Source organism: Lutra lutra, chromosome X (assembly GCF_902655055.1).
Source record: "Lutra lutra chromosome X, mLutLut1.2, whole genome shotgun sequence".
NCBI lineage: Eukaryota > Metazoa > Chordata > Mammalia > Carnivora > Mustelidae > Lutra > Lutra lutra.
Window position 1 is genome coordinate 80,492,985 of NC_062296.1, and position 26,952 is coordinate 80,519,936.

General features: G+C 42.4%; 1 protein-coding gene across 1 annotated transcript in view; it reads right to left on the minus strand.

Moving 5' to 3' along the window:
• Positions 1-3,142: 3,142 nt before the first annotated feature.
• PTCHD1 (patched domain containing 1) overlaps positions 3,143-26,952 on the minus strand; it is a 56,046-nt gene continuing 32,236 nt past the window's right edge. Inside the window, exons 4-5 of the mRNA XM_047716692.1 lie at positions 19,761-20,421; positions 3,143-7,949 (exon numbers count right to left, since the gene is read on the minus strand). Of these exons, the coding sequence (XP_047572648.1) occupies positions 6,295-7,949; positions 19,761-20,421 (2,316 nt within the window). The 3' untranslated portion in view covers positions 3,143-6,294. The remainder of the gene's footprint in view (positions 7,950-19,760; positions 20,422-26,952) is intronic.

Consider the following 26,952-nt stretch of genomic DNA (forward strand, 5'->3'; position numbering starts at 1 on the left):
GAAAATGGAAATAGGCTGAGTCTTTGCCATTTTGTAGAAAGTAAACAAAGCACTTTAGATATCTCAATGAATAAAGTCTTCTAACTTTACATCAGATGCTACAAAGTGGAATGAATATTCTTCCATCTCCCTAGAAGGCTTCCCTTATCATGGCTGGGCAGGGTGTCATATAAATGGACTGTTTGGCTACCTTCTTTGTGCTTCAGGGAAGACCAAGTGGTGATTCCCCAAGCAATGCCATTAGGACAACCCAGGTATGTTCCATTGTGCCCCAAGTTATACCAGAGAAAGTACAACCAACAGGTACAAATAGAGTCATTTCTTTTCCAGCTTCCTCCATCAATGTACACTATATCTAGCTTATGGCTAGGAGTCAAGAAAACTGGGCTTCTATTTGCCTATCTGTGTCCAAGACACACCTGTCCTTAAATGTAACCATATGTCCATGGCCATGATTTCCTATTTGCCTGCTACACACATCGTGATGAATGAGACACATGCTCTCCTTGTTTGTTGATGAGGCAGCTGCTCCAAGTGTGTGCATGCATGCCTCGTGTAGACATCTCAGAATTGCCTGGGATCAGCCCTTCTAAGTATGTGGTATATTGCTGCCCCACAGCTGGTACCTATATAACTTGGAAGTAGGTTCTTCTGACCCCGGTTCATTGACAGGACCTACTTTCATATGTTGGCTTCGCTGGATGCCCCCTCTGTATATGTATGTGTGTGGGCTGTGCTTACTGTAATTTTGAGGCTACATATACTTTGTTGCAATAGTGAGAATGTAGTAGCAACCTGGTATTCTTTCTGTCAAGAAGAGCACAGGCAGAGGAGTCCTTTCCCCAGTTCTTCCCTGGAGATTATGTTTAGCTGCTGCTGGAACATAAATATGCAAAATAAATAAACAGATGAATGAATGAAGAATAAATGAATGGAAGTAGGCACTTGGATGGGCATGAAGGTACCAATATTTGGAAGCAGTTTTGGCTTCTTGGAGAAAAAGTGGTTGAGGAACTCTTGATTGCCCATTAGCCAAAATGAGGACACCAGAATCACACTCCCATTGAGGTCTTTATTAATTTAGGACAGTGGTTCTTCACCCTTTTTGGGTCACGGACATCTTTTAGAATCTGATGACAACTATGAACTCTCCTTTTAAGAAAAATGCACATATTAAAACATATACACACATTTTTGCATATAATTTAATTTTAGGGAGTTCAGGGTCCTGCCCTCCCACCAACTCATTCATGGCCCCCAGGTTAAGACCCCATAATTTAGATACATAGAATTTGGCAGTAAAGTGGCAGAATGGAAAAAGGACTGAGGCTAGGAGACTTGAATTATAGTCCTGTATCTGCTTCTAACTAGCTCTGTGCACGTCATTTCACTTCTCTGGGTTTCGGTTTTCTCAGGTGAAAAATGAGGGAGTAAGTGTAATTCTATCCAGTGATTCAACTGGTGTCAACATTGTGGAGGGGGAAGAGGCTGGCACATTCCACAGCAACAGCATTCCTTCCACCAAGGTTACTCTGTGGGCTGCCTCCTTGGTATACATTGCTTTTATTGTACTTTGAGAAGAAGCCTTCTTTCCCTACCCAGTAAGCTCTTCTGATTGCTTGTGGTGCTAATTTTAATCTGACTTGAAAATCTGCACAGAGGCCATAGCTCTCTAGTTGCCTCACTTTCCTCTTCCTTGCATGGTACCCTTGTAGATAGCAAAGAGGACTTCAACCAGATCACTTGGGTAGAAGGGGGGTAGGGGAGGGGCAAGACTGGGGAAGACATCCTGACACTGCCTATTCAGATGAAAGGATTCTAGCTCATTCACTTTCCTGTTTGCTTGCTCGTGGACTGGCAGGAAACAGAAATCAACAGTTGTAACCACCACGGGGAGGAACTCTGCCATGTGCTGGCTGCAGCCATCCTCAGGTCTTTGCCAGAGAATCCACTAGTACTAATTTAATATTTTCCTCCGTGTCACAGCTTTACCATGCTTTTAAAAAATGGGAACTTTTTCTTCAGATACCTGGTGCTTTTTGTGGAGAACAAACTTAAAAGCAAATTTCCCAGCAGGAGTGTTCAAATATCTTCAATCGAGTCAGGCATAGTAATTAAATAGCAAGTGGCCTTCCCTCCCGACTCTCATCCCCAAGTGCCTATATCCCATTTTTTTTAAAGGATTACAATCCAACCCCAATATCCAGAGCTTGTGTCCTTTTGACAGTTGCCCCACTGAATGGTGATCCAGCCAAATTTTGAATGTCCTGAAATGACCGGGAGAACTAATTGCATCTTCATATAGCCCTAATTCTGTGCCCAAATCTGCAAAAATTTACTTCTCTGAGCTTTATTTACATCATGGGCCCTAGTGCTACTGTGTGGGACAGAGAAATTATAAATAATGTCTTGAGTTTCTTCTCTACACCAGCCCTTGCCATGAACACTTTCTCAACATCATCTCCCTTGACCCTCACAGTAAATCAAATGTAGACTCTCTGAGGGCAGGTTTACTTTATCTGTTCACTGCTCTATCCCCAGTCTCTAGAATAGTATCTGGGTGGTATTAGGCACTCAGTATGTATCTGCTGAATTTAGAGACAGTTCCTGTTATTATCCCCATTTTACAGATGAGAAAACAGATTCACAGAGTTCAAACACTATTACAAGCTGCAGGGCTACTTTAATAGGATCCAAAGGAATAAAGCCATTGTGAGGAGGATACCATTTGTGTTCAAGAGGCTCTGCCTCTGCCACACCCCCAGCGTGGCTGTCCAACCCACCTGTTCTTGAGATAGACACAGCCACGCTCCACTGCTGGGGCTGGAGGAGAGTGGTACTGGGGTCCCGGAGTGCCACTTAGAACAATTGGGTGGTGGTTAGTTAAAATAACAGGGTCATTAAGGGCCTCATTTAGAGCAGCATTTTGCAAACATAACCATAGCCATGGAGGATGGCATCTGATTATCTCTCTTCTGAGTGAAGATTGAGGGGGTAAAAATGGTAGGAAAGACGGGAGCAAAACAAGGAAACACAAATAAACACTACAAACCAAACCAAAGCAGAACAAAACCCAAAACTCCAAAACCAAACCAAACCAAAACTTAGGAGCTGGAACGATAAAGAGGGAGTTTCATGAGGGTTTGGAGAAAATGGCCTTCTTTTAGCACAAGGAGCCCTCGTGGTACTTGTTGGACCATTGGTATGGGGCTAAACAATAATGCCGTGTTTCAGTATCATTTTCTTTGTTGCAAACCCCAAGCTTCTTGTAAATTTACATATTCTGCAGAGTTCTATTCAATGAAGGAATATCACCCTGACCCTTTCCTTTTCTTCGTTATGACTGGTCAAGAACACCCAAGTATCACAGTTTTTTAGTTGACCAGGAGAAATTTTTTTGACAAATGGAATATTTTCTTTGGTAAACAAACACCAACTCAAAACCAACCAATAAGTTTCTTTGGTAAAGTGAACATTAATGTCTTGGTTGGAATTAATTGAAACTAAAACTTTTGCAAGTGTTTGCTAGGCTTGTTCCTTCCCTCTTTATAGCAATTGAAAAAGAAAAACTTCATGAAGTAAAGATAAAGACTTAAATTTTATGGGGATGTGATTTGGAGTTGCTTCTCAAGTGTCTTCTCCATGATGGGGCTAACCCAATGCTTTCAGAACAGTAATCATTAATGAGTAAATAATAATAATTAACGAGTAAATAATAATGATCTAACAATAAACAATAAATCTTGGCATGCAGAGTCCCCTAGTAAAAAAAAAAATCATTCCATAGTCAGAATTCCATAAGCCTTGATTTCAAGTGCTGAAAAGGGAAGTTGACAAGGTTGAAAATGCCCTTCGTCTAAAAATACAATATTCCAAGGTATACAGAGACTCAATCAAGTTGGGAAACTACTATCTGTCATAAAACAAAGTTCCACAGCAAGTCATTCTGGTTGATCAAATTGAATGATTAAATTCTCAGCAAAATCCATTTAATTGGTGTGTGTATTGTATCAGTGTTTGTGGAGTCGCTTTAACCCGAGGTGCTCCACGTGGCCGACACTAAATCAATGGCTGATTTAGAACACACTGCTCAGAAAATGATTTAGCAACATATGATTTAAGAATAAAACCAATCCCCTCTTCAGCTGTGTTTTATAAATAATAGCCTAGTTGCAGGCCCCTTGGAGAGAGAATTGATCGCAGATCTATTATGCGAACTTGCCCTTTTTCGAGGACTGTACTTGTCCTCAGATTAAAGCTCATTATCTTCTAGTTGAGTGCATAACACGTTGGTATGATCGCTTAGTGTGTCTGCAGGAGAGACTGAACAAATGTGTAACGCACTAGCTACGTATTGAGAACTGAGTGAACGACAGTACAGGAAATAGAAAGCACAGGTTTGCACTTGGTGCATTTACACTGGAATCATTTGGGCATTTTTGCTGTTTGGAAAGACAATGGCAAACCAAAATCCCAAACATTACCCAGACATTAAAAAAAAAAAATCTGCCATGTGGCCAATAAAGTCCTATGTTCTTTTCCTTGGAAATGTACTTTGAAGGGAGTAATAGCCCTCTTAAGGGAAAATCTTAAAGTGGTTTGCCCTGTCTTAGGCATGCTAAAATGATGGAAACCCTCTAGCGGTGTGACCCTGGCTGAGTCGCTTTACTCTCCTAGGTCTCAGTTTCCTCCTGTGCGGAGGATGGGGAAGTTGCACAGTACAGAGAGCAAAGGTGCTTTTGGGAAGCGCTTCCCACTATAGATGTCTAAATAAGCTACATCTCTAAAAGGGAAAAATACTGTAGACATTTGCCTCAAATGTGACCAGGAAATAGCGTCATTTTTATAGACATAAAGAAATGCAGAGGTCTGGGGCAACATACACAGCCTCTTCCAGTCAAAGTTGTTTCTGTTTAGAGCCTGTAAATACTGTGACCAACAGTATAAACATCTAGGCTCGTTAATGTACAGAAGGGCCGCGCAGTGCATTGGACGGGCACCAGCGAAGGTTTGTGGGGGGCGGGGTGGGGGGCACCAGGATGATGAAAGTGCAGCCAGCTTAGCAGAAACGTTTGACCACCATCACTGATAAACGTGTATTGGTGATTACGTCTTCCAGTCATTTCCATCTGTCTCGCCTTCAGTCCTTCATCTCCCTGCCTGCACTTCTAGGAAGCTTCTCAGTTTCAGGACTTAGCACTCACCAAAGAACTTCCTTTTCTCCTCTGCGTCTCTGAGCAGCCATGTCTCATAGCGAAGGCAGACTGGCCCTGCCACTTGAAATGTTACGGCAGATGACCATTTCAGGGTTCGTTTCTCCTTCCTCAGCTATGCACAAGCAGATGTTGCTTCTGGGCAGCCACACAAACACTGCATGTAGGGTCAGACCACAAACAGCTGTACCAGTTGGCCATATTTTTTGTTAAAATGGAGACACTGCCTCTGGGTTCAAGTAGACACCTGCTTTTCCTTCATCTTGCCAGGTATTTGGGTTTGGCTCTGCAGCTTTGGGTACCCGGAGCCTCCTGCCAAGAGCTGTAACTAATAAAGCAGATCCATTTGGTGACAAGCAACAAGATATTCCAAAATAGAATCGCTCCAACTCCGCAGTGCTGGAGCTGTCATTGGTTTAAAGGTGTATTCACCAAATCATACACATGGTCAAAGTATGCTGATGGGGGGCTATGATTTCTTCATTCTGCACAACAAAACTGCCTCACCTGGGCGAATTTGGGAATCACTCAATTTCATTCCATGGGTGATGGCCACTCTACCATGGGTCACTTCCAAGGTTGTGGCTTGCTTTTGCTGGCTAGAACTTTTGAAAGCATCTCCTTGGGGTGCTGGGGAGCTAGATGAGACAGCTAAGACCTCAAACCATAGACTCTGCCCGGAGCTACTGCTCTGCAGAAGTTCTGGAAGCTTTATTGTTTGAACAACGCTTAAAGCTATTTCTGCTTTGGCAGCTGACCTTTCAATCAGTAGGTTTTTGTCACAATACCAGCAACATCTGCAGTGTGAATAAAATAGGATTCTGCTTGCTAATAAGCTTTCTTCTATTTGATCTTAGTTTAAGAGATGTGTCTGTGTGTGTGTATGTGTGTGTAAATTCTTTCTGGTAGCAGTCCTTTTGTTTAAAAGACTGAAAATATGCAATGCCCATTTCCCCCCTTGTCCTTTACTTTGGCAATGTCTGTTTCTTAAAAAAGAAAGAACAACTTTGAATTTGTTTCATTAACATAATCTCTTTGCTCTCGATAAGACCTAGGGTGAAAATATAACAAGCAGACTCTATCACACTGTTGTAATTTGGTCAACCACTCGGGTACTGTCAATATCCACCATTTCCACACATTCGATTTCCTCCCGGTTTTCAGGATTTTTCTTCTCTTTCCTTTTTTTCTTAGAGGGTGGCAGGAAAGTCAGTATCACAGGTAAAATGGCAAAGCAGTGAAAGAAGGTGACAAATGCTATTAAAAACAAGCACCTGAACAGTGTACAGGTCAGATTTGAAGGCACAGCTGCAAGAGGAATCAGACCAACGATATAGCAGAGGTAGCTCTGTAAAATCGCTACCCCGTGCACTTCCAGGGCATTCTTTACCCATTTAGTTCTTGTGAAATCCTTGCCCAGAACAAAGGTGGATAACAGTGGAGCACAATTGTCAATTGTGTAGTTAATTCCATAAATTAAGCATAGCACAGAAATGCAGTCCAGTTCTACTTTCCATAAGGTCATGAAACCTATAACTCCAAACTCCACGGACACAACCGTTAGAGTGAGCCAGACATTAATCAGAGAATCTGCCACCAGGAATGCCGAGAAGAAGAGCAGGAACAAAGCACTGATGCAGGAGTTGTGCAGGGGGGCTCCCAGAGAGGAGGCATATCGATCCATATACACGAAGGATGGGTTGAAGACAATGAACTTCACCTTAGAGGTGACAGAAAGTCTCCTGAGGGTCTCCAGGAGATCATAGAGTTCTTCTCTGTTAGTTTCCATGGTCTTGGCCACCAGAAACATTCTGGAGGCCACTACATCAACCTCATCATTGTACTTTTTAGAGAAGATGATGTCCTCTTGAAAATGTGAAAATTGGGGAGCTTTCAGGAAGGAATTCCTCAACATGTCTGTGAAGTTTTTCTTAGGCAAACCAGTGGACACATTGAGTTTCCGAAGGTAATTTAAATAGCTCTCAAACCAGGATATCCGCACGAACCCCTTGGTGTATTCTAGCACATCTTCTTGGACACTAGTGTTCCAGTATTCTATGGACTCGTATATGTAAAACCCAATCACCGGACTGTAGTTACTAAAGTACTTTTGCTGGGCAGTAGTGTACTCAATGGTTTGCGTCGCAGTTGCTACGATATTACTAAGGTCTGACCCTTCACTGACCTGCAGATAGCCCATTAAGGCAAAGGAAATATAAATAAGGTAAAAGAGAACTACAAAAGGCTTGACATAGGTGTTGGTTATCCAGTCACAGTAATAGCGTTTGAGGAAACATACCAATAGGTGACTCTCGTAAGTGTTCGCTTCCTCGCCGTCAGTTGTGTCCTCGCTGAATCTGGCTGTCAGGAGAAACCTGTACCATGCCGGCTTCTCCTGCAATGCCTCGGGCTTTGGGACTTTCCTACAGAAGATACTATGCTGGTAATTGTTTTCTATGTAGCCAGTGAATACCAGGCTGGAACCATAAAACGAGAGTACATAGAGGTAGTTGAAGAAGATTGCAATACAGGAATTGCAGCAGAAAATCCTGGCTGCCTCAATGTTCGTGAAAGGGCTGGCCCCTATGCCGAAGGTGACCAGGTACATGGCAGTGGTGAGAGAAAAGGAGAGCATGGAGTCTGCATAGACTGCTGCAGTTCTCTCTTTAACATGTTGGTCTTCTCTAGTTTTCCTCCAGGAGGATAACATTTCAAAAGTCCCATACAATCCATGACCTGAGGGGGCAGAAAAAGACCAGATCAAAAAATTGAAAAGACTAACTACTCTTCCAAGAGAGGAACCGACTTGGTCATGGGCAACTACCGGGTCAAAACCAGCCTTGGTGGTGACAGATTGTGAATGCCAAGAATTTCTCCCATGGAAGAGAGCCCTGTCTTTTAGTGAATCCTAAATGTTAATGGCAAGTGAAAGAGAAGATCGAGGAGCTAAGATCTCCATTGCTCCCTTCTGGCTCAAGAATGTGGGCTAGACTTTTGCCTATGGAAAGCCGAGTAGACTGGCATCTGTCTCTTGGGGTTTATATACAGCGAGAGGTTAGGGCTGTTGGGGCAGCTTGCAGAGTTTTTGTTTCCCTTGCTCGGTGGAACACTCCAGAGAAAGCTCCTGGCCACTCATCAGTTGGCTTGGCATCCCCATAAGTCTGGCTGGAGGTCAGCACAGAGGAAGGCTGTGGGCAGAGGGTTCTGAGTTAATGTCTCATCATCTCATCTATGTTTGGCCAAATGGAGGGCGTTAGGGAGAGAAAGAGGCACTATATTTAATTTGAGTCTTGACAGGAACCTAAATCACAGCCTCTTTCCCCCACCCCCACCCCCAAGTATCAGTCCAGGGAACAATAAATCTGAGACACAGAGGGAAGCACAATAAGTAGCACTGAATTTGAGTGAATAGGAAAGATAGAAACTGCAACACGGTTCACATGAGCTCTCCCTGCCACTGATAAAAATTAAATTTCTGCTTCTAGGTGTATAGCTTGCGTTTTGTCTTCAGGGACCTGTTTGACCAATTTTGCTTGTTCGTAGATGACGTATCAAGCAGGGGCTGACCCTGCTGGCTTCTCTGCACTATTTGGCAATAGCCTCTGAGGAAGAGACCCAGATCAATAACCTTTTCCTTAACTACTTAGTGCCTTGGCCTCCTTGGTTAGTACTCTAGAAGCACGGGAATAGCAGAGGTATGGAAAATGCCCATGTTTTTATTCCATTCTCCTGCTTGAGGCTGGATCTAGCTTGCCTTCCCCCACCTCTCCTGGTTGGAGGTAGACCCTCTCCCAATGGTTCTCCCTGGGTTTCCAGGCCCTCGCGACACTGAAAAGCCACCGGAAGTGACCTGTTGTAGCTTTCAGTCACCCCTATCTTGGCACTAGGATCAGCAGATCTAATTTTCTGCTTCTATGCCTTGGCATATTCAATCCCATTATTGAGAAGAATAAAATCTTTACCCGCTGGTACAATAGTTTTGTTTTTAAAGAGGAATTAAAAATCTCTGGCCGAGCATAGTGCTGAGTGAAGTGAGTCACTGTTCTCTTGTGTGTTCAGTAACTGGGTGAACACCTTCCCTCATGCCCAGGGTGGCATTTACGTCCTTATTGTGAAGTCTTGTTCGCTCTCACACCTGAATGTCCATTTTGTAGTCGTGATACAGGCCTGTTTTCTCCGAAGGATTTGGCATTTATCTGAATTTACTAGGCATCATTTTGCAGCCACTTTGAGAGGGCAGGTTGGGACTGTCAACCTGATAACTAGCACTGTGGCCCCCTAAATTGGAGGCACCTGAACTCCCCAGACATGCAGCCAAAAGTGCACTCATTGACTGGCATCCTGTTAATTATGTTTTAGAAAGTCAATGTCTAGTCTCCGAAGGGAAGACTATTTATTAAGTCTGTTTCCACATTGTTCTCAGGAAGGACTGACTGACCTTTGTTCCAGGACAATGAGAGTAAAAAGAGGATTAATCCCTCCAAGGCAAGTGCACCCTGGGCAGACAATACTGATCATTTCATCTGCGGCCACGTAGACTAAGTTCTCTTGGACTTAAAACACACTTTAAAGTTTCACTGAAAATGGCAAATGGAGTGGTTTTTTTTTTTTTAAACAGTGTTTATATGCTAGAAACAAGAAAAATGTTTTAAAACAGGGCTTTAGTACTGAGTCATTAAATATGTTAAGAATATAAGAATGCGTATAGCAGGATTACAATTAGTCATATAGTAGAATTTAAATTAAATCTAAGTCAATGTGATGTTTTATGACATTATCTGATTCTGACTCTTGTTGAAAAATACCCTAAGAATCCCATTTCTTACAATGTTGTTGGAGTAGTCTTAGAGGCTAAGTGAGGAAAGGAATTGGAATTAACATTCATTCCAGAATGAAAATAATCAGACTCAAGGAAAGTTGGAAATAGACTGTGAGCTTGTCTCCTGAGTTCTGTTGCTGCATTTTAAATGCCTTGTCCTTCTACAGTTTGATCATTTTTATTGAGTCCTGACTCTCTTTGCATATGATGTTGTTTCTCGGGGCAGCTCCAGAGAGAATTTTCCTTTTATTCTTAGGGGCTTTTTGGAAACTATACCTTTCCTTCTTTTCTCTCGCTACAGGGGTATGCATGTAGACACTCGCAGAGGCAAGAAGAGGAGGCCCCAAGAAAGAATCTGTTCCACTTGATCACTCAGAATTTGTTGCTAGTTATTGTTGTTCTTGCCTCTAAAGGCCCCCACCATCCTTCCTGATAGGCCAGATTCTTGTTTCTCAAGCCATACATTTCTAGCAGATGCTTACACCCTAAATTCCAAATTGGAAGTGTGCAGTATCTTTGAAGAGCTCTTTGGATTTCAGGGACAACTGTGGACACCATAACTGGGCCTCCTTCCTGAAATTCAGTCAGTCAAGAGGAAGATGAGTGCCAGCATAGCTGGAGGTGCCCCCCAGGGATTACCAGCGTGGAGCACCTCGCTGTGCCTAGACCTGATTCACAGCTGGTAATTATGTTGAAGAGGTCAGTCTGTGACCCTAAAGGAAAGCTGAATGATGGCGTATCTGTTTCCTGGCCTGGACTCAAGGAGAGTCATACTCTAGGAGTCCTAGGACACGAGGAATACCCTGCCTGCTCCCGCAGCCCCCCAGAATGCCTACTCTGCCCATAATTATAGCCAAATTCCCTTTGGTTTTGGCCTTTGAGGGTGTTCTTACAAATGCAGACCCCTCCGGGATAGTGTACTGTGTACTGAAGCAGCTTCCCTTCAGTCTGGGGGGTGGGGAGGCAGGAAAGAGGAAATTAGAGGTAGGTGGATTTCACAGAGACTAAATCCTTGGCAGTTTTTCTTCCAGCCAGCCCTGGCTTTATCTTTTATAGCCCATTTCAGAAACAGGCTGGTGAAATCAAGGAAAGGCAGGGAAGAAAGGTTTTGGTAGGTTCCTTTCCTCTTCACTTTCCTCTCTCAGCAGGTGCCTCCCTTCTTTAGTGTCACCATCATCCATCACCCTCTTAGCTTTGGGGCTGGGGTCCAGCAAGCAGGACTCTGAGGCCAGATCGCACAGATGTAGGCAAACAGATACTGCATGTGGACTGAAGATACTTTTCAGAGGTTTAGCTGTCATTTCCCCTATTTTTAAAAGGTGCTTTAAAAGCAAAAATATTGCTGTCTTCTTAGCATTGTAGTTTTTAAATTTTTCTCTATGAAGTCTGAACTCTGTAAGCCTCTCTATCAAATCTGACCAAGGGGTGTATGTCATTGGTGCAAAGCATCATTCTAGCAAGGGACCATTATCCATCTCCCGAGTTGCAAGCCTGTTCACGAGCACTCCCTTGTAGCAGCACTCATGTAGGGAGTTACCCAAACCTGAAGTTCCAAACAGACTTAGCCTTTGGTGACCAGAGGGCCTGTGGTGGTTATAGGAGACGGGACACAATGTCACAATGGCAGGTCCATGGCCCAAGACCTGGAAGTAAAGACTATCCTGGTGAGCACGCCAGAAACCAATGGATACCCCACGGGATTCCCTCTCTTACAGTCACAGTGTTTAAGGCTGAAGAGTTGCCAAAGGGAACTGTTAAACCACACATATTGATTCTATCAAATTCTTAAGATAAAGAAGCTTTTAAAGTATTCACTTGTCTTTTAAAAGCACATGCAAGATGTTTGTTTCTATTTCGGTACACTGCAAGTCTGTATACTTCCATGGGTGTCAGTATGTGTCACACGTACAGGCCCAAGTTCTGATTATTCACGAGTGAACACTTTGAAGCAGTGGGGGCTTTTAGCCAGGTCTTGGGGTGAGGACAGTGGAGTTCTTTGCCAACATTCAGATACAATTTGTACCAGGAGTGCAATTTACGTTTTATTAGCAGTAGACTTTGGGACTATCATCTAGTAAAATCAAATACTAGAGGACTTAGGCTAATCATTTTTCTGCTTTTCCAAGTGATTTTATATCTGTATGTACACGTGACTCTCAGGCTTTGGAGCCATGAGGAGAGAAACAGCACAAGTGATAAATAGCACTAATGGTGGAAAAACCCCAACTGGCTAATCTTCCAGTCACTTAGGGTGAGGCTCAGGAACACTCGCAGATCAAATCTCATCCTTACCCAGACCCTTTTTTGGGGCCTGACCAAAGCCTTCAGGGTTGTTTATGATCCACTAATGCAGGAATTTACCAACGAATAGTTGAGAGCTAACCCAGCTTTACCCAGTAGACGTGCTTTGGGAAAGCTATTCATAAAACAAATCATATTTTCAATGTATGTAATGGTTTTGCTATCAGAGGCAGTCTGGGTGATTTGTTTATTTTTTTGCCAATGAATAATTACAAGCAAATTGATCTATTTTGTGCATTTGGATTCTGTAGGACAGATTTTTCTCCAAGCCCAGATTCTCCTGCCTTCCCCGACACGCACAGACATAGCACAGAGGCTGATGCCTTTGGGCACTACTCACATTTTCATCCTTTCCATACTAGCAGGATTTCCTCATCTGGAGTTCCAGAACACAAGGAGTAGCTGAGAAGATGAGGAGGTGAAATGGGATGGCTTGCTGGTGGATGATCTTTTAGTTTCAGTGTAAAAACATTTAATATAAAGAGACAATGAAACCATTTATAGCATGCCTGGGCAGTGCCAAATTTCTTATGTGAAAATAAAATTACTACATTTTTCTAGAAGACCCAGAGTATGATGAATACAGAGTATGATGATTTTGTGTGAGCAAAATCTGCTTAAAACATATTTTACTCTTAGATGAGCCTCACTAAGTAGCTCACGTTCATAAAATACTTTTCTTTCAGTGGCATCCCCGTAAATTCATGATTTGGGGGTTTTTTTGAGAAGAAATTTAAGATGTATGAATGTCAGGGTTGAGTAACATCTATTTTCAGGGGGAAGTTCATTAATTGGGTTACATTTACACTTTGCCAGTTATAAACATTTACTTTCTATGCTGAATTGTTTGGTTTATCCCAGCCTGTTTTGTGTCACAGTTAAGAGTGAGAGTTAAAGGGCGCCTGGGTGGCTCAGTGGGTTAAAGCCTCTGCCTTCGGCTCAGGTCATGATCCCAGGGTCCTGGGATCGAAGCCCGCATCGGGCTCCCTGCTCAGCGGGGAGCCTGTTTCCTCCTCTCTCTCTCTCTCTCTCTCTGCCTACTTGTGATCTTTGTCAAATAAATGGATAAAATCTTAAAAAAAATGTTTAAAAAAAAAGAGTGAGAGTTAAGGAAGGTATACTGTGCTTAAGTTAAGAAGGATGTACACATCAGGGCAAACACACACATCCTATGCTTTCTACCAGAGACTTGTCACAGTTTGGCAATTCTAATCACAGCATTGGATTTTAATCTGAGAAATGCTTTTCCTTCATTAGAGAGCTGCAAATAAGAGTCCAAGAAATGAATATGCAAATAGCTTTTCCTTGTTGAAAGAAAGGTATTTAGATACTGAGTGTGTGTGTGTGTGTGTGTGTGTGCACGCACTATATGAAATCAGTGTCTGCAAATGGGCCCCGCAGTATATGCTATGGTCATTGTGTAATATCTTTACATATAGGCGACATATTTAATATATAAATATATGCATATATGTCATATCCTATTCAAATATGTTTTATATATTTACATATAAAATGTGTGAATATATACTATATAATAGGGAAATATATAGTATTTATATTCAAATATTCAAAAAATATATGCTATATAATGTTATAAACATGTGAAATGCATATGTATGCACATGAACTTATTGCATAATGTATCATATTACATATGACATATAATATAGCTGATGTGATATATACCATGCACACACACACACACACACACACACATATGATGGATAGTAGGCTGATTTGAAAGTTATTTTGCTGGTGAGGAAGAGAAATGCTAGTTCCACTATACCATCAGTGCAGAGAAGAGGCTAGAATCTCTCTCTTATGTTCCATCTACATTTTGGTTTTTGGCTACTGAAGTAGCCTAGGTGAAATTCAGAATTTCCTTGACAATGACTGTGTATCTTCTTGCATTGTGAGCTCCTATAGACCCATTTGGTTACTACTACTTGGTCCCAGCAGTGACTTTCTGAGATGCTGGCCCAGTGCAACACCAAACTAGGTATTTTTCTCCATAGCCTATTATTACCAGGTCAATGTCCTGCTGTTGCCTCTCCTTTGTAAAATCTGCCATTTCCCCAGTCCCTAGACTAGGTGGGGCTAGACCACCTAGACTGTACCAAGACTAGGGTCAAAGAGGAGGAGTCACTGCATTCCTCTGCCTTACTGAGCTCTGCATTCCTGGACCTGAGCCATCAGTCCTGTTCTCATCCTCCATTATGGTTAAGAATAGAACAATAGAACACGTTTTGTACCATTTCCCCCAGAACTATTTCTCCCCACTCACCCTTTAATGGAATATGATTGGTGAGGCATAATAAAAGGGTGAGAACTACCCACAAAACTAGATTGCACAATCTCCTTGTAAATTAGTTCCCAAATAACTACCGGACATTACAAAAAAGATACCCAGGGTAAAAAACTTTGAAACTATTATATGGAATTACTGTCTTATTTTAAATCACATGTAAACAAAACTGAGAATAATAAAACCCTTATCAACTAGGGTTTTTTTCCTCCAGAAATTACTGAACCAATTAGTGATTAATGTTCCAAGCAGAGTATTTCCACAGCATTCTATTCCGTCATATAGACTGTCATATTGTTGCAGATAATGGACTTCTACAATAATGTATTAGGTTGAACCATAAGAAATTACTGCTTTTTAGTTCAAAAATGGCTGGTTATTTGTACCAATTTTGTAGGTCAAAAACAGTTAAATATTGGCAATTTCCTATGGCTCGAACTTTATAATTATCTGGCTGATTTCCTCACCCCGCATGTCTCACGGCTTTAGAAATATATCAGAATATGGGGCACCTGGCTGGCTCAGTCAGGAGAGCATGTGACTCTTGATCTTGGGGGTCCTGAGTTTCAAGCCCCATATTGGGCATAGGGATTACTTAAAGAAAAAAGAAGAAGAAGAAAGAAACATGCCAGAATGCTCAACCAGAAAGCAAAACCTTTCAGGTCTGCTTGAGTTTAGAGCAAAAGTAATTAAGAATTCTGATTTCTCAGAACTAAATTTCCTGCATGAGAACTTTCACCTCTTCAAAGCCTAAACTCATTATACTGCATCATATTCCAGGTGGCATCAGATGAGAAAAAAATTCTCAGAAAACTGAACCGATCTTCTGGTTTCTGTTAAATACAGATAATCTTGGAATATACTTGAAAAGAACCAAATGCCTCTGCTATTATTCTCCTCCTATCACTTAATTACATCCTTTCTTCCCTTCCTATCCTTGAATTTGAGTGGCCAGGCTTGAAAATTCAGAAGGAGGAGGGCACCCCAGATGTGGCATTTGACCTTCTCAAAAGTCCCAAACACTTGAAAGAGCTTTGAATCCCCAGTAGCTCACTGTGATCATATAGTGGTTAGCAATCTGTTATGAAACGGCTTGAGGAATATTTTTTTGAAGAATATTTTTTTTGGCTCATCTGATCTCCATGGCTTTTGTATTTTGGTAAATGCAAAGCAACCCATGTACAAACTAATACCAAAACTCTCTTTCACCACAACTTTAGTTCTCTCCTTTCAGCTGGTCAGAATATACATGAAGTCACAAACCTTCCACATGAAGAAGGAAGAAACCTTCCTTCTGTTCCCTCCTATATTCTCCAACATTCCATTCCCTTCCTGATTTGTATCTGACCAGGAAAGCTGTGCAAATAGTAAGCCTGTAAAGAGAGCTTGCATGCACAAAATCTTTGCCAATTTCTTAAATCATAGCCAACTGGAGGGCAATGGTGTAAAGCCTCATCCTTTAAAGGAAGTTCCATAACAGGTTAAAATGATGAGTGTTCGATGTTTACAAATGGCAGTTCAAATACTTCAGTACCTGATACTAATATAGTTTGGAAAGAAAGGGTAATACTTTATGAATAATGGGTATGGATGAGACAAACTCTTCTCCAAGTTTATAGTAACTAAAAAATGTCAATGGACATTTATAATGAAGTAGACCTTTAAGGACTTCAGCTCTGAATAAACTGATCTGACTCATATGGACAGGGGTTTTGGCAGAAGTGGGATTGTCTAATATGCATGACACTGATTAAAAACATTCTAAATCATGATGTATCTATGCTTACATCATTGTCAAAATGATTCATCTGTGTAGGATATATTCTTATTGCCAGAGATGTCACGTATCGTCTTGGCTAGAAACACACAGTCACATCCCATTATGGCGAACTCTCAGAGTTTATCCAAATTCTTTTCTATTCTGGAATTTTGTCAGGTTAATACTGCTTGACACACGTGGTCTTAAAATTTTCCATTCTAAGTCAGTCTACTGCCATTTTGGCATTTGGCTGGATCTGGCCTTATGTGACCGGCATCACACTGAGAATGTTTAGTTTGTTGAATTTTAAATATAATGTTTATTACGTTATAGACCTGTTGTTGGCCAAGGAAATCTGTATAGAGGCTTTTTTTCTAAGATGCTTTTCCTTTTAAATGAGGCCACATAGTTTTACATTTTAATTTGATATTGTATTTATATAACATGGAAAATCAAGAAGTTTTGCTTAAATCTTAGCTTAGGCATAGCCATTTTATATTATAGACAGGCAGATTTTAAAACTGGATGAACAGTTTATTGACTCATAATGCAAAACCCTTAGCACCGCATTTTTTCTTGGTCATTTGAAATATTTATTGGTGTTTAGGGACTGGTCATCAAAAATCCAGAATTAAACATGGGCTCTTAATGCAGCATTTATGAACATGCTCTTGCTTATATTTCATTTTACAATCAAATTCTGAGAATGAAGAGTTTATCTGTGAAACACAGAAGGGTACCTAACCTAAACCTAACCTAAACCATCCTAAATCCAGGCACTGTTGGCTTTATGAGCATATTAAGTACCCATTACATGGTGCAAACTATTTATTGCAGATGGGCCCCAGCTACTAAAATGCATAGCTTCTTTTGTTGTGACTAAGTAATTTGAGATCTCTTTGGGCTGAAAATGTACAGGAAGTTTGCAGACTGATTGTTAGCAGGGAAAACTGCCATCAAATCAATGCATTTAACTTTCCTCACAAATTGCAAACAAGAGAGTATTGGGTACCTGCGGCACTTGGTCTCTTTCACCACGAACACCAGATTTTTCTGAATTGAACTCTGACGTCAAGTTCAGTGATCCTCGGTCTCTGTGGAGTTGCGGCGCTACTATTTCTGGATTTGTTTTCTAAAGCCATTTCTTGGCTAACAGCATCCAATCTCTTACATCTTTCCTTGCACCGATCCTAGCTGGTATATTCCTTTTTGTGCTGACTTTGATTTACCATGTTTAAAACTTCTTTAGGAAGTACAAAAAGAAGTTTGAAGAAATCTTAAATATCATAACTTAGTTTACTTAATAAAGTTAATTTATAGAAGTTTCAGATGTTCCGTTTCATTTTACTTGGTGAAATCGATTTTTTTTTTTTTTTGGTGAGGTTAATGTTAAGAAGTTTTGACTATTGCTATGTTGTTTTACTTAGAAATAATTTTAAGAAGCTCTAAATATTGAAGTTTTATTTTACTTAATGCAATTAGTTTTTAGGAAGCTTTAAATATTGAGTCATCCTTTGGCCTCACCAATCACACTTTGAAGTGTCATCAAACCTGGGCCAATGGTCCTTTTTCTAGCTCTGACAGTCTTTCTTCTTGATCTTAAAAACCCACTTCCTTCAGTTCTCTGCTCTTTCCTTATTTCTGTTTTCTCTTCCTCCCACAAAAAAAAAAAAAATCACAACAAAAATCACTGCATTTTTCAAACAAAAAGCCAAAAGATAAAATCCAAGCATGGGACTAATCATGGGTATAACATGTTCATTTAAAGAAACCTTGACTCAAGCGTCCATGGAAGCTACTACCCAGTGACACTGAGTCTTCAAAGAACCAACATGAAGCCCACCATCGGCTCACATCGTCTTGGGGTTCAAGAGGCTAGTTATGCTGCCTTCTTAATGGACTGAATTCAGGAGGAAGTATGGCAGCCCTCTTCTGTGTTGTGTTTGATGGCAATGAGCAAAGCGACCTGGTGAATGTGCGACTTGCTCGGTCTCTGCAGTGCCCCCTTTCTCTTGAGCTACCATATATGTTTTTATTGCCCAGGTCTGTATTCCCACAGGCCTCAGAGCCTGGAGGGCAGCATGTTGTTTTGTGACCTTGCAGCTGAGGTCTCCTGAGTAAATTCTTTTCTTTCCTTCTGCTACCCCTGAACTGGGCATTAGGGATTCTAATGAACTCAACCATAGTTCTTTCTCATTCAGTGAAAAATGCCACTTCATTTGTCATGTCAGTATCTGATTCCAAATGACATTTTAATTTTGCTAAAGGAATTGATGAGAAGTGGCCACAGAAAAGGGAGAAGCGAGCCCCTGGAACCCTTGGCCTGCAGGAACCCTGTCATCAGGCTTGCTGGGTATGCCATCTTCAATACCAGATGAACAGAGCAACTGGTGTTGTACTAGAACCACTCTGGCTTTGTTTTCACTGTGATCTCTATCAGGAAATTCTCACAGCCCCTAAGAGAGAATAGACTGGGATTCTCACACCATCATTTTAAAACATTCTCCTGAGTTTATAGCAAGGACAGGAAGAAAAGATACCTTCTTATTTATTTCACACTTGTTGCTTTCAAAATTCTTGTACATTTATCATGTCCCTTTTTGTGATATTCACTTCCATTCCATCCCTAGGGTGGAGAAACTGAGGGTAGCAGACCCTGTCAGTGCCCAACCTATGTGCCCTCCGATTCACTATTTCGCAGCTCACGGAAGTCTTCTCATGACAAACACCATCCACCTGAGGGATTTTTGGGGCTGCAGGATTGTGCTCAGTCTTCCCTGGGGAGAGCTGTCAGTGACTCGTACATAGGTTTCTGGGTACATGGGCCAGCTTACAGCTTCCTCATCCCTCAAGGAGGACCTCTCTGAGGTGTGTTCTGTTAAGTCTCTCGAAGGTCCCCTGGGGGATTGAGCCACTGGAGCCTAAAGCAGTAAGTGGCCCATGAACATAGCCCGAGTTGTCTTCCTTCCCTGACTTGTGTTCTCACTCCAACGCTGAGGCTTCCTGGGCTCACCTCCCAAATTAACGACTTCTATCTAAATCCTTGTGTCAGGGTCTGCTTCTGGGGAAGCCCCACCGAAGACACTGCAGCACCAGAGAAGATTCATATCATCTAATTGCCACACCGCTACTTACTGGAGAACCAGGGCTGGGACCCATGGCTTGGGACTCCTGGCACATTTACCCAATAAGGTTGCCCCTTGCCAATGGCCAGGACATTACAGAATTGGTCCCAGGACTTTGGGCAAAAGGAAGACACGATAAACAAAACAGAGTTGTTAGGTGGCTACTCTTTGCCATTTAGGAACCCAGTCACCACCAGCAGCAGGAGGAAATAAAAAAATGAAGGGTGGTAATTACCTAGCATGATGAAAGGGACTCCCAGGAAGGTGGAATTGTATTTCCCACCGGTAAGATTGATGATGCCGGCCGCGGTGAGCGTGGCCAGGGTTATGGTCACCAGCCCGAGCAGACCCAGCCAGGGCTTGCTGCGGACGCAGTCCTGCATGGAGCAGCACAGGATGGCCATGGTGACCACCAGGATCAGGCTGGTGACCAGGTAACGTTCTGATACACGGCTGGTCTTCTGGAAATCTTCCCTCAGTGAGGAGGACGTGTAAGGGTACATTTTGACTTTGCTGTTGGATTTCTGGAACAGTCGGACAGTGTCACAGAAACTGGACTCCCACCTCTCAGCCACCATGTCGTTGAGACTGTTGATTGACTGCAGGTAGTAGGTGAGCTGGACGGCCTCTGCGGATTTTACCCGGTCCTTGCTGTGCACAGTGACGCCTCCAAGCTGGTGTCCATTGTACACTGCCCTCCCGTCCTTTAAGTGAGTGATCGGGTATGTGATAGCAAAATTGGTCCGGTTGGTGGCCCGAGCGTTCTTTAGCTCCTCCAGGACATGCACTATGTCATCCACGATGCAAGTCTTATCATTATTCAGGATACATATGTGGGCGAACGTGTAATTAAAACCAGGCCTCGGGACCTGGATCCTGGTCACAGCCGCATGCAACTATGGGAGAAAAAAATGAAAGTCAGTTTATTACCAAAAATAAGACCTTGATGCATGACCTTAACTCTGTGGATTCAAATATGTCCATTTGGGGTGGCGGAGTCACTTGTGTCATCTTCAAGCTGAACAGTTCAAATGAAATGTTATAAACTTACAATAGAAACAGGTAACAAGGATGCAAAACCAGCATCAGCACAACCCAGGAACTTGTCAGAGGTGAAAACTGTCTGGTTCCACCTCCGACCCAGTAAATCAGAAATCTCTGGGGTAGGGCCCAGGAATCTGGGTTTTCACAAGCTCTCCAGAGGATTCTGGTAAAGGTACAGTTTGAGAAGCACTGGTGTAAAGCACCAGCATTATTTCTACGTGTTCTCTTCTTTATTTGTGACTCAGTTGGTCTATAAGTGTCTGAAAATCTCACTTAACGACCACCGTCTTGAAGATGTAATGTACCAAGTGAACTAAGGCACAACTTCACGTGGAGGCCGATCCCTTGCTGCTGATCTCTAGGGCCCCTAAATGACTTCCCCATCCAATTCAGTCACTTGGTGCCATAAAAGACAAGAGGCTCACCTCGAAGGACCTCATATTCTCCGGCTTTCCTCATCTGCTTATATGGAAGGGGAGACAGAACTGCAAGAGTCTGGGGGGGGGGATATATGGTGGTCATGCTAAGGAAGCACAGTGGGATTTGTTCTGCACACCTCACCTCAAGTCACATTTGCCATGTCCAAGCTCTATACACCTGTGATCAAAGTGGACACTGGGAACACAATCTCTCATTTAAAAAAAAATTCCTTATTTTTTAATTAACATATTTTGTATTATTTGCTTCAGGGATACAGGTCTGTGATTCATCAGTCTTACACAATTCACAACACTCACCATAGCGCATACCCTCCCAGTGTCCATCACCCAACCACTTCATCCCTCCCACCCCCTCCCCTCTAGCAACCCTCAGTTTATTTCCTGAGATTAAGAGTCTCTTATGGTGGGGCGCCTGGGTGGCTCAGTGGGTTAAAGCCTTTGCCTTTGGCTCAGGTCATGATCCCAGGGTTCTGGGATCGAGCCCCACATCAGGCTCTCTGCTTGCCGAGAGCCTGCTTCCTCCTCTCTCTCCCTGCCTGCCTCTCTGCCTACTTGTGATCTCTGTCAAATAAATAAATAAAATATTAAAAAAAAGAGTCTCTTATGGTTTGTCTCCCTACTGATCCCATCTTGTTTCATTTTTTCCTTCCCTGCTCCCAACAACCCCCTGCCCTGCCTCTCAAATCCCTCATATCTGAGAGATCATATAATTGTCTTTCTCTGATTCACTTATTTCGCTCAGCTTAATACCCTCTAGTTCCATCCACGTCATTGCAAATGGCAAGATTTCGTTTTTGATGGCTGCATAGTATTCCATTGTATATATATATATATATATATATATATATATATATACCACATCTTCTTTATACATTCATCTGTTGATGGACATCTAGGTTCTTTCCATAGTTTGGCTATCGTGGACACTGCTGCTATAAACATTTGGGTGCACGTGTCCCTTCGGATCACTACATTTGTATTACAAGCCCTCATTTAACAGCTTCTACTATATGCCAGGTACAGTTCTAGGCCTTTTACACAGATTAGCCCATTTCACCCTTACAAGAGACTATGATGTAGGTACAAGTACTAGGCTCATTTTACAGATGAGGAAACTGAGATGGTTGCTAGCCCAAGGTCGCACACATAGTAAAAGAGAGAGACAGGCAGCCTGGCTCCAGAATTTGTGCTCCTGGCCCACGACCTCAGACTTCTAGGTTAACAATGCCAGTAGTTGAATCAAAGTTCTTGCTAGCAACTAATGGTTGAATTGGTGCTTGCACTGCCCAAGTGCTAAGGTGGCCTAAAAAATCACGAGTGCTCAAGCTCAGATATGTAGGAGTATATGTATTCTACAGTCTAAGGTGAGAAAATTAGGCCTTTTCTCTGTAAAATGAGTCCAGTCGGCAACACAAGGCCAGTGGTAGACATGTAATTGAGTGTTAAGTAATGAGTGTGCCTGTGCCTAGCACTGAGTGGGATCTTGCAGGAGCAGAGATAGTCACTCTGTATCTAATGAACAAAGAAAAACATTTCATATGTAAAGGGAATAAACTTTAACACCCAGTTGCCACACCGTGACTATGCCATTGGAAGTCATAACCTTCTGAGAGTCTCCATGACCCTGATATATTTTCTCTTAAATCTGCCCAGATGGATTATTTGTGAAGATATTTTACTGTGCTTGTGCTAGGGTGAGTGGGATATTTATTATGCTTTTTGAAAATGTCGGAGGGGTACCAGCTGTCAAAGTCCTTTAGTTAGCACAGAGAAAGAGTTGTTAAACCTAATTCTCAGTGTGCCCTCCCCCACATCTCCTCATGGGCACCAACCCTTCGGTTCAGGAAACACGTCACCATATTATATTTGGCTGAAATAATTCTGAGTTCTTTCCCTCATACACACACACACACACACACACACACACACACACACACACACACACGATCTCCCAGAGATACCTAAGATATTATTTCCACAAAACTCTTACCATCTGCTAAATTTTTGCTTTGGTGTTTTGGAATTAATGATGAGCAAAATGTCTTCAGTGATTTTTAAACTTTGAATGTGTCTTCTTATCCATTCTTCTCTAAGTATGGCCCACTGAATTTTGATTACAAGAACTTCTAACTAAAAAAAAAAAAAATCCCAAATACAAAGTTACTTTAGGGGAGAGAAGAACCAAGGGGAATTTAAAGACAAGAGGGTTTTGATAAGTGTTGAAGAAAGACTTTGGGGAAAGATTCAGAATAGGCTAGAAAAGGAGTGGTATTGAAAGCATGCATATGTGTAAAATTTAGTGCTTTGTTTGTTCCTACGAACAGTCTAATAAATCTCCCTTAGAATGATTACTAAATATGTCAAGAGGAAAAGATTGCCAAATAAGATGGTGTTAAGCCACAGGGCTGGACCCAGTTATAGCAAGGGGGATATTTTCCATCTATTCTCTAAGGCGACCGTGCCCTGCTGGGTGGGGAGTTAGAAACTATTTCGTGACCTGCCAACTCGGCAGATCTGCTGCTCCGATCCCTGGGACCACAGACTGAAGAAAGCAGACACTCTTAACTCCTATACCACCAGATCGTAGGAGGGAGACTTGGGAAAGGAGACCTTAATGAAGTTTTTGAGAAGGAACGTTTCTGAATTCTCAGCACCAGAGCTGCCATGAGATGTAGCTGCTTTGAATTTCCAATGGAGAGGTGGGTAGAGTATGTGTCACTCTTGCTTCTGAGTGGCAGGGAGCTGCTGAATGACAAAGCAGCCAGAGAGGGGGTGTTGGCTGAGGCCACCCACCTGGCAGGAGGCGTCTGTGGGATTCTACTGTGAGATAAGAGGTGAGAAGATAATAGGAGGGATGGAGAAGAACCAAAACTCCTCAGTTCTGATCTCTGGTTCTTATGACCGCGTATCAAGCATACACATGTGTGTGTGCTTGGCCATGTGCGTAGCTGTCGGCAGGCACATTGCACATGCTGCCTGGGTAGCACCCTGTTAGGGTTCTAGAATGCCCTGATTTACTTTCCTAAGGGAGCCCCACTAAGGACAGCATACACATTAATAGGTGTCCTTAGATATATTCCCAGGGCAAAAAGGAAGCCAGAGATGGAACCTATGCTCTTTTTTGCCCCCTGTATACTTACTTTAAATTTCTGCACTGGGAAAGGAAGGTGAAAATGACAGGTTTCTAGTGACTTTATCTTTGCCTTTAAATTAATGTTTTCTCTTGGGGCCAGAAAGGGGAAAGCGAGCCAGGAAAACCTTAGGTGACTAAGGTGACTAAGACACCTCCATCCCATGAAATGGACAACCTCCAACCATGCAAGATTATTATTTAGTTCCGTAGGAGAACCTCAGGGGGGAAAAAAAACCAAAAAACAAGGGAAAGTGACACAAAGTAATAGTCCTGACCTTAATATAGTCTGAATCTGTCATGTGAATCAACACATAATCCATGTTTCCGTAACTATGTATAGATTCTAGATTATTCACTCAACACACATTCAATAAATACTCATCAAATCTGCCATGTTGCCAATAATAGGATAATTTCCCTGAATTTAATGTGCTCATGCTCACACATGGAAAATCACTGAAGAGATACAACCTTTGAAACAAAGGGAATATTCTAACAGTAGACAATGCCAAACACTTTGTGCTAGTAAAGCCCAATCCAATGTCAATCCTGATCACAATATTTTCTATTCTGTATTTGCTGCCAAAGAGGCCAGAACTGAATGTTAGATTGAGATTCATTCCCAGACTCTGACCATACCATTTCAATTGTTAGCTTCTTTGCGCTCATCACCCTTCAGGTTAAGAATGATAACAGTAATTGTAACTAGTCTGCTAAGTACTTTCTTTACAGTTTTTAAAAATTTATTCAATATAAGACTCGATGGGAATGATTAAATGATTATCCTCATTTTATAGCTGGAACAGCTGAGGCCTCAAGGATGTCAATAGGTCACCTACGCTGACCCAGTGAGTCAAGGGCAGAGGTAGGATCTTGGGGGCAGTGAGATGTGTGGCCATAGCCCAGCACAACTTTGAATGAGGGCTAAGAGGATTTGGGGAGGGGTGAAGCACTGTGAGCTCACCCGGTTCACATGACTGGCCATGGCAGTGACTGAGCTGTGGGATGGCCATGCTTGAGGATCTGGAGCCTATTAAGAGAGACCAGACATACTCCTAACAGCCAAACCTCATCTGTAGATGGCAGCATTACGTGGCAATATTAACAGGTAGTGAAGGGGATGGGCTTGGAGATTACTGCCTTTTCTTATTTTCCTTCCAGACTCTGTAGCTGCCAAATAAACCTTTTCACAGACAGGCTTACCAAGAAGAAAGGCTGTGGGACAGAGTGGAATCCAGTAATAAGAAGTTTTGGCTTCAAGTCTGGCTTCCGCTGCTTCCGTGGGAGTGCCAGAGACCCTAGGAATGTCATTCCTTCAGGTCTCAGATTTATCAGTAAAAAACAGGAGGCTGGTTTAGCTAATCTTTATGGACAGACCCTTTTGGTTCCAACACGACATAATTCTAGGATGAGTGACATCCACATACTATACAATCGGATGTGGGTGAGAGAAAGTTAACTTCATAAATACCAATTTGAGATTTATTGTAGCTGCTTGAAGTATGCTTTTTCAACACACCGAAGTTCTTTTTAGGTCAATGACAGATCTCATAGTAGATGAAACCCAGAAAAAAAACCACAGGGTAGGGAAAATAGGTTTACTGGAAAAAAAAAAAAGGCAAAACAAGACTCCCTTCTCTGAGTGATTTCCCGTTCTGGGGAGGCACTGGCTCTTCTAATCCCCTTCTGCCAGAGCCTGGGACAAAGCCAGTGTGGGCTGCCGGTCACGACAGGCCAGAGTCTAATTTCCTCTCTGCCTCTCCTTGGCACACTGAGATCTTCCTCAGAAGACAGCAGGGGCACCTTGTAGAGAGTACAGAAGGGATCTGGGAGGAAGGAAGTGTCTGGTCCTGAGTGGTGATTAACATAGGAAAAATACCTGTGGGTTCACAGGATCTTCTACAATACCTTTCAGTTCCTCTCTGTATTTGTTTTTTATTGAGAAGGGGGAGGCTCAAGGCCAGAAAGCCACTCTGCTAGGCAGGGCAATTAACGGGCTCTAGGAGATGCGTCAAGCGGTTCCCAGTATCCTTGCCTGTGAGGAGAGACTGGCAGGTGGTGAGGGTCCCCAGCTCCCTAGGGGGAGTCAGTCTGATGGTCCACCTTTATCAGTCGTCTTCCTTTCCTTGCCTCACCTTCCTACCCCCTCCTTCTGAGGGTTACAAATGAGCTGTGCTCATTAAAACAATTTTTTAAAAGATTTTATTTTTAAGTAATCTCTACACCTAACTTGGAGCTTGAACTTAGAACCCAGAGATCAAGAGTCGCCTTCTCTGCCAGCTGAGCCAGCCAGCCGGGCACCCCCATTAAAACACTTTAAAAAGGGAGGTCATTAGCTTTTCTAACTTACATCATTTGCCTCCAAGTACTTACCTTCAAAGTGACACTAAATCAAAATTGCTTTAAAAATGCTTTCAAGGAATATCTGCTTTTCACCTCCAAATGAAATCTTTCCTTCGTTAAATCCCTCCAAGTTCCATGTCTTAATCTGGGTCTATATTCTGCAACTGTAAATGGGTAGGAACTGATTGGCAAGGGATCCTCACCCAGGACACGAGAAAGCACCTCAAAGTGGATGGATTTGGTCTCAGCAGTTCATCAATTACGCTAGCTCCCTCGGTGTTATGTTCTGTCTTTGCATGATCTCACCCTCACCCACTCTCTTTCCTCTTCTTTTAATAGATATGCATTACATCAGAACACCAGAAGTCGCAAGTTGGGGATTGTTACCGTGATTCATTTGTAGTGCAGCCAAAAGCAAGTTAGTCATCCCTTAATAAGTGAACAGAAATATCATTCTGCCTTTGAAA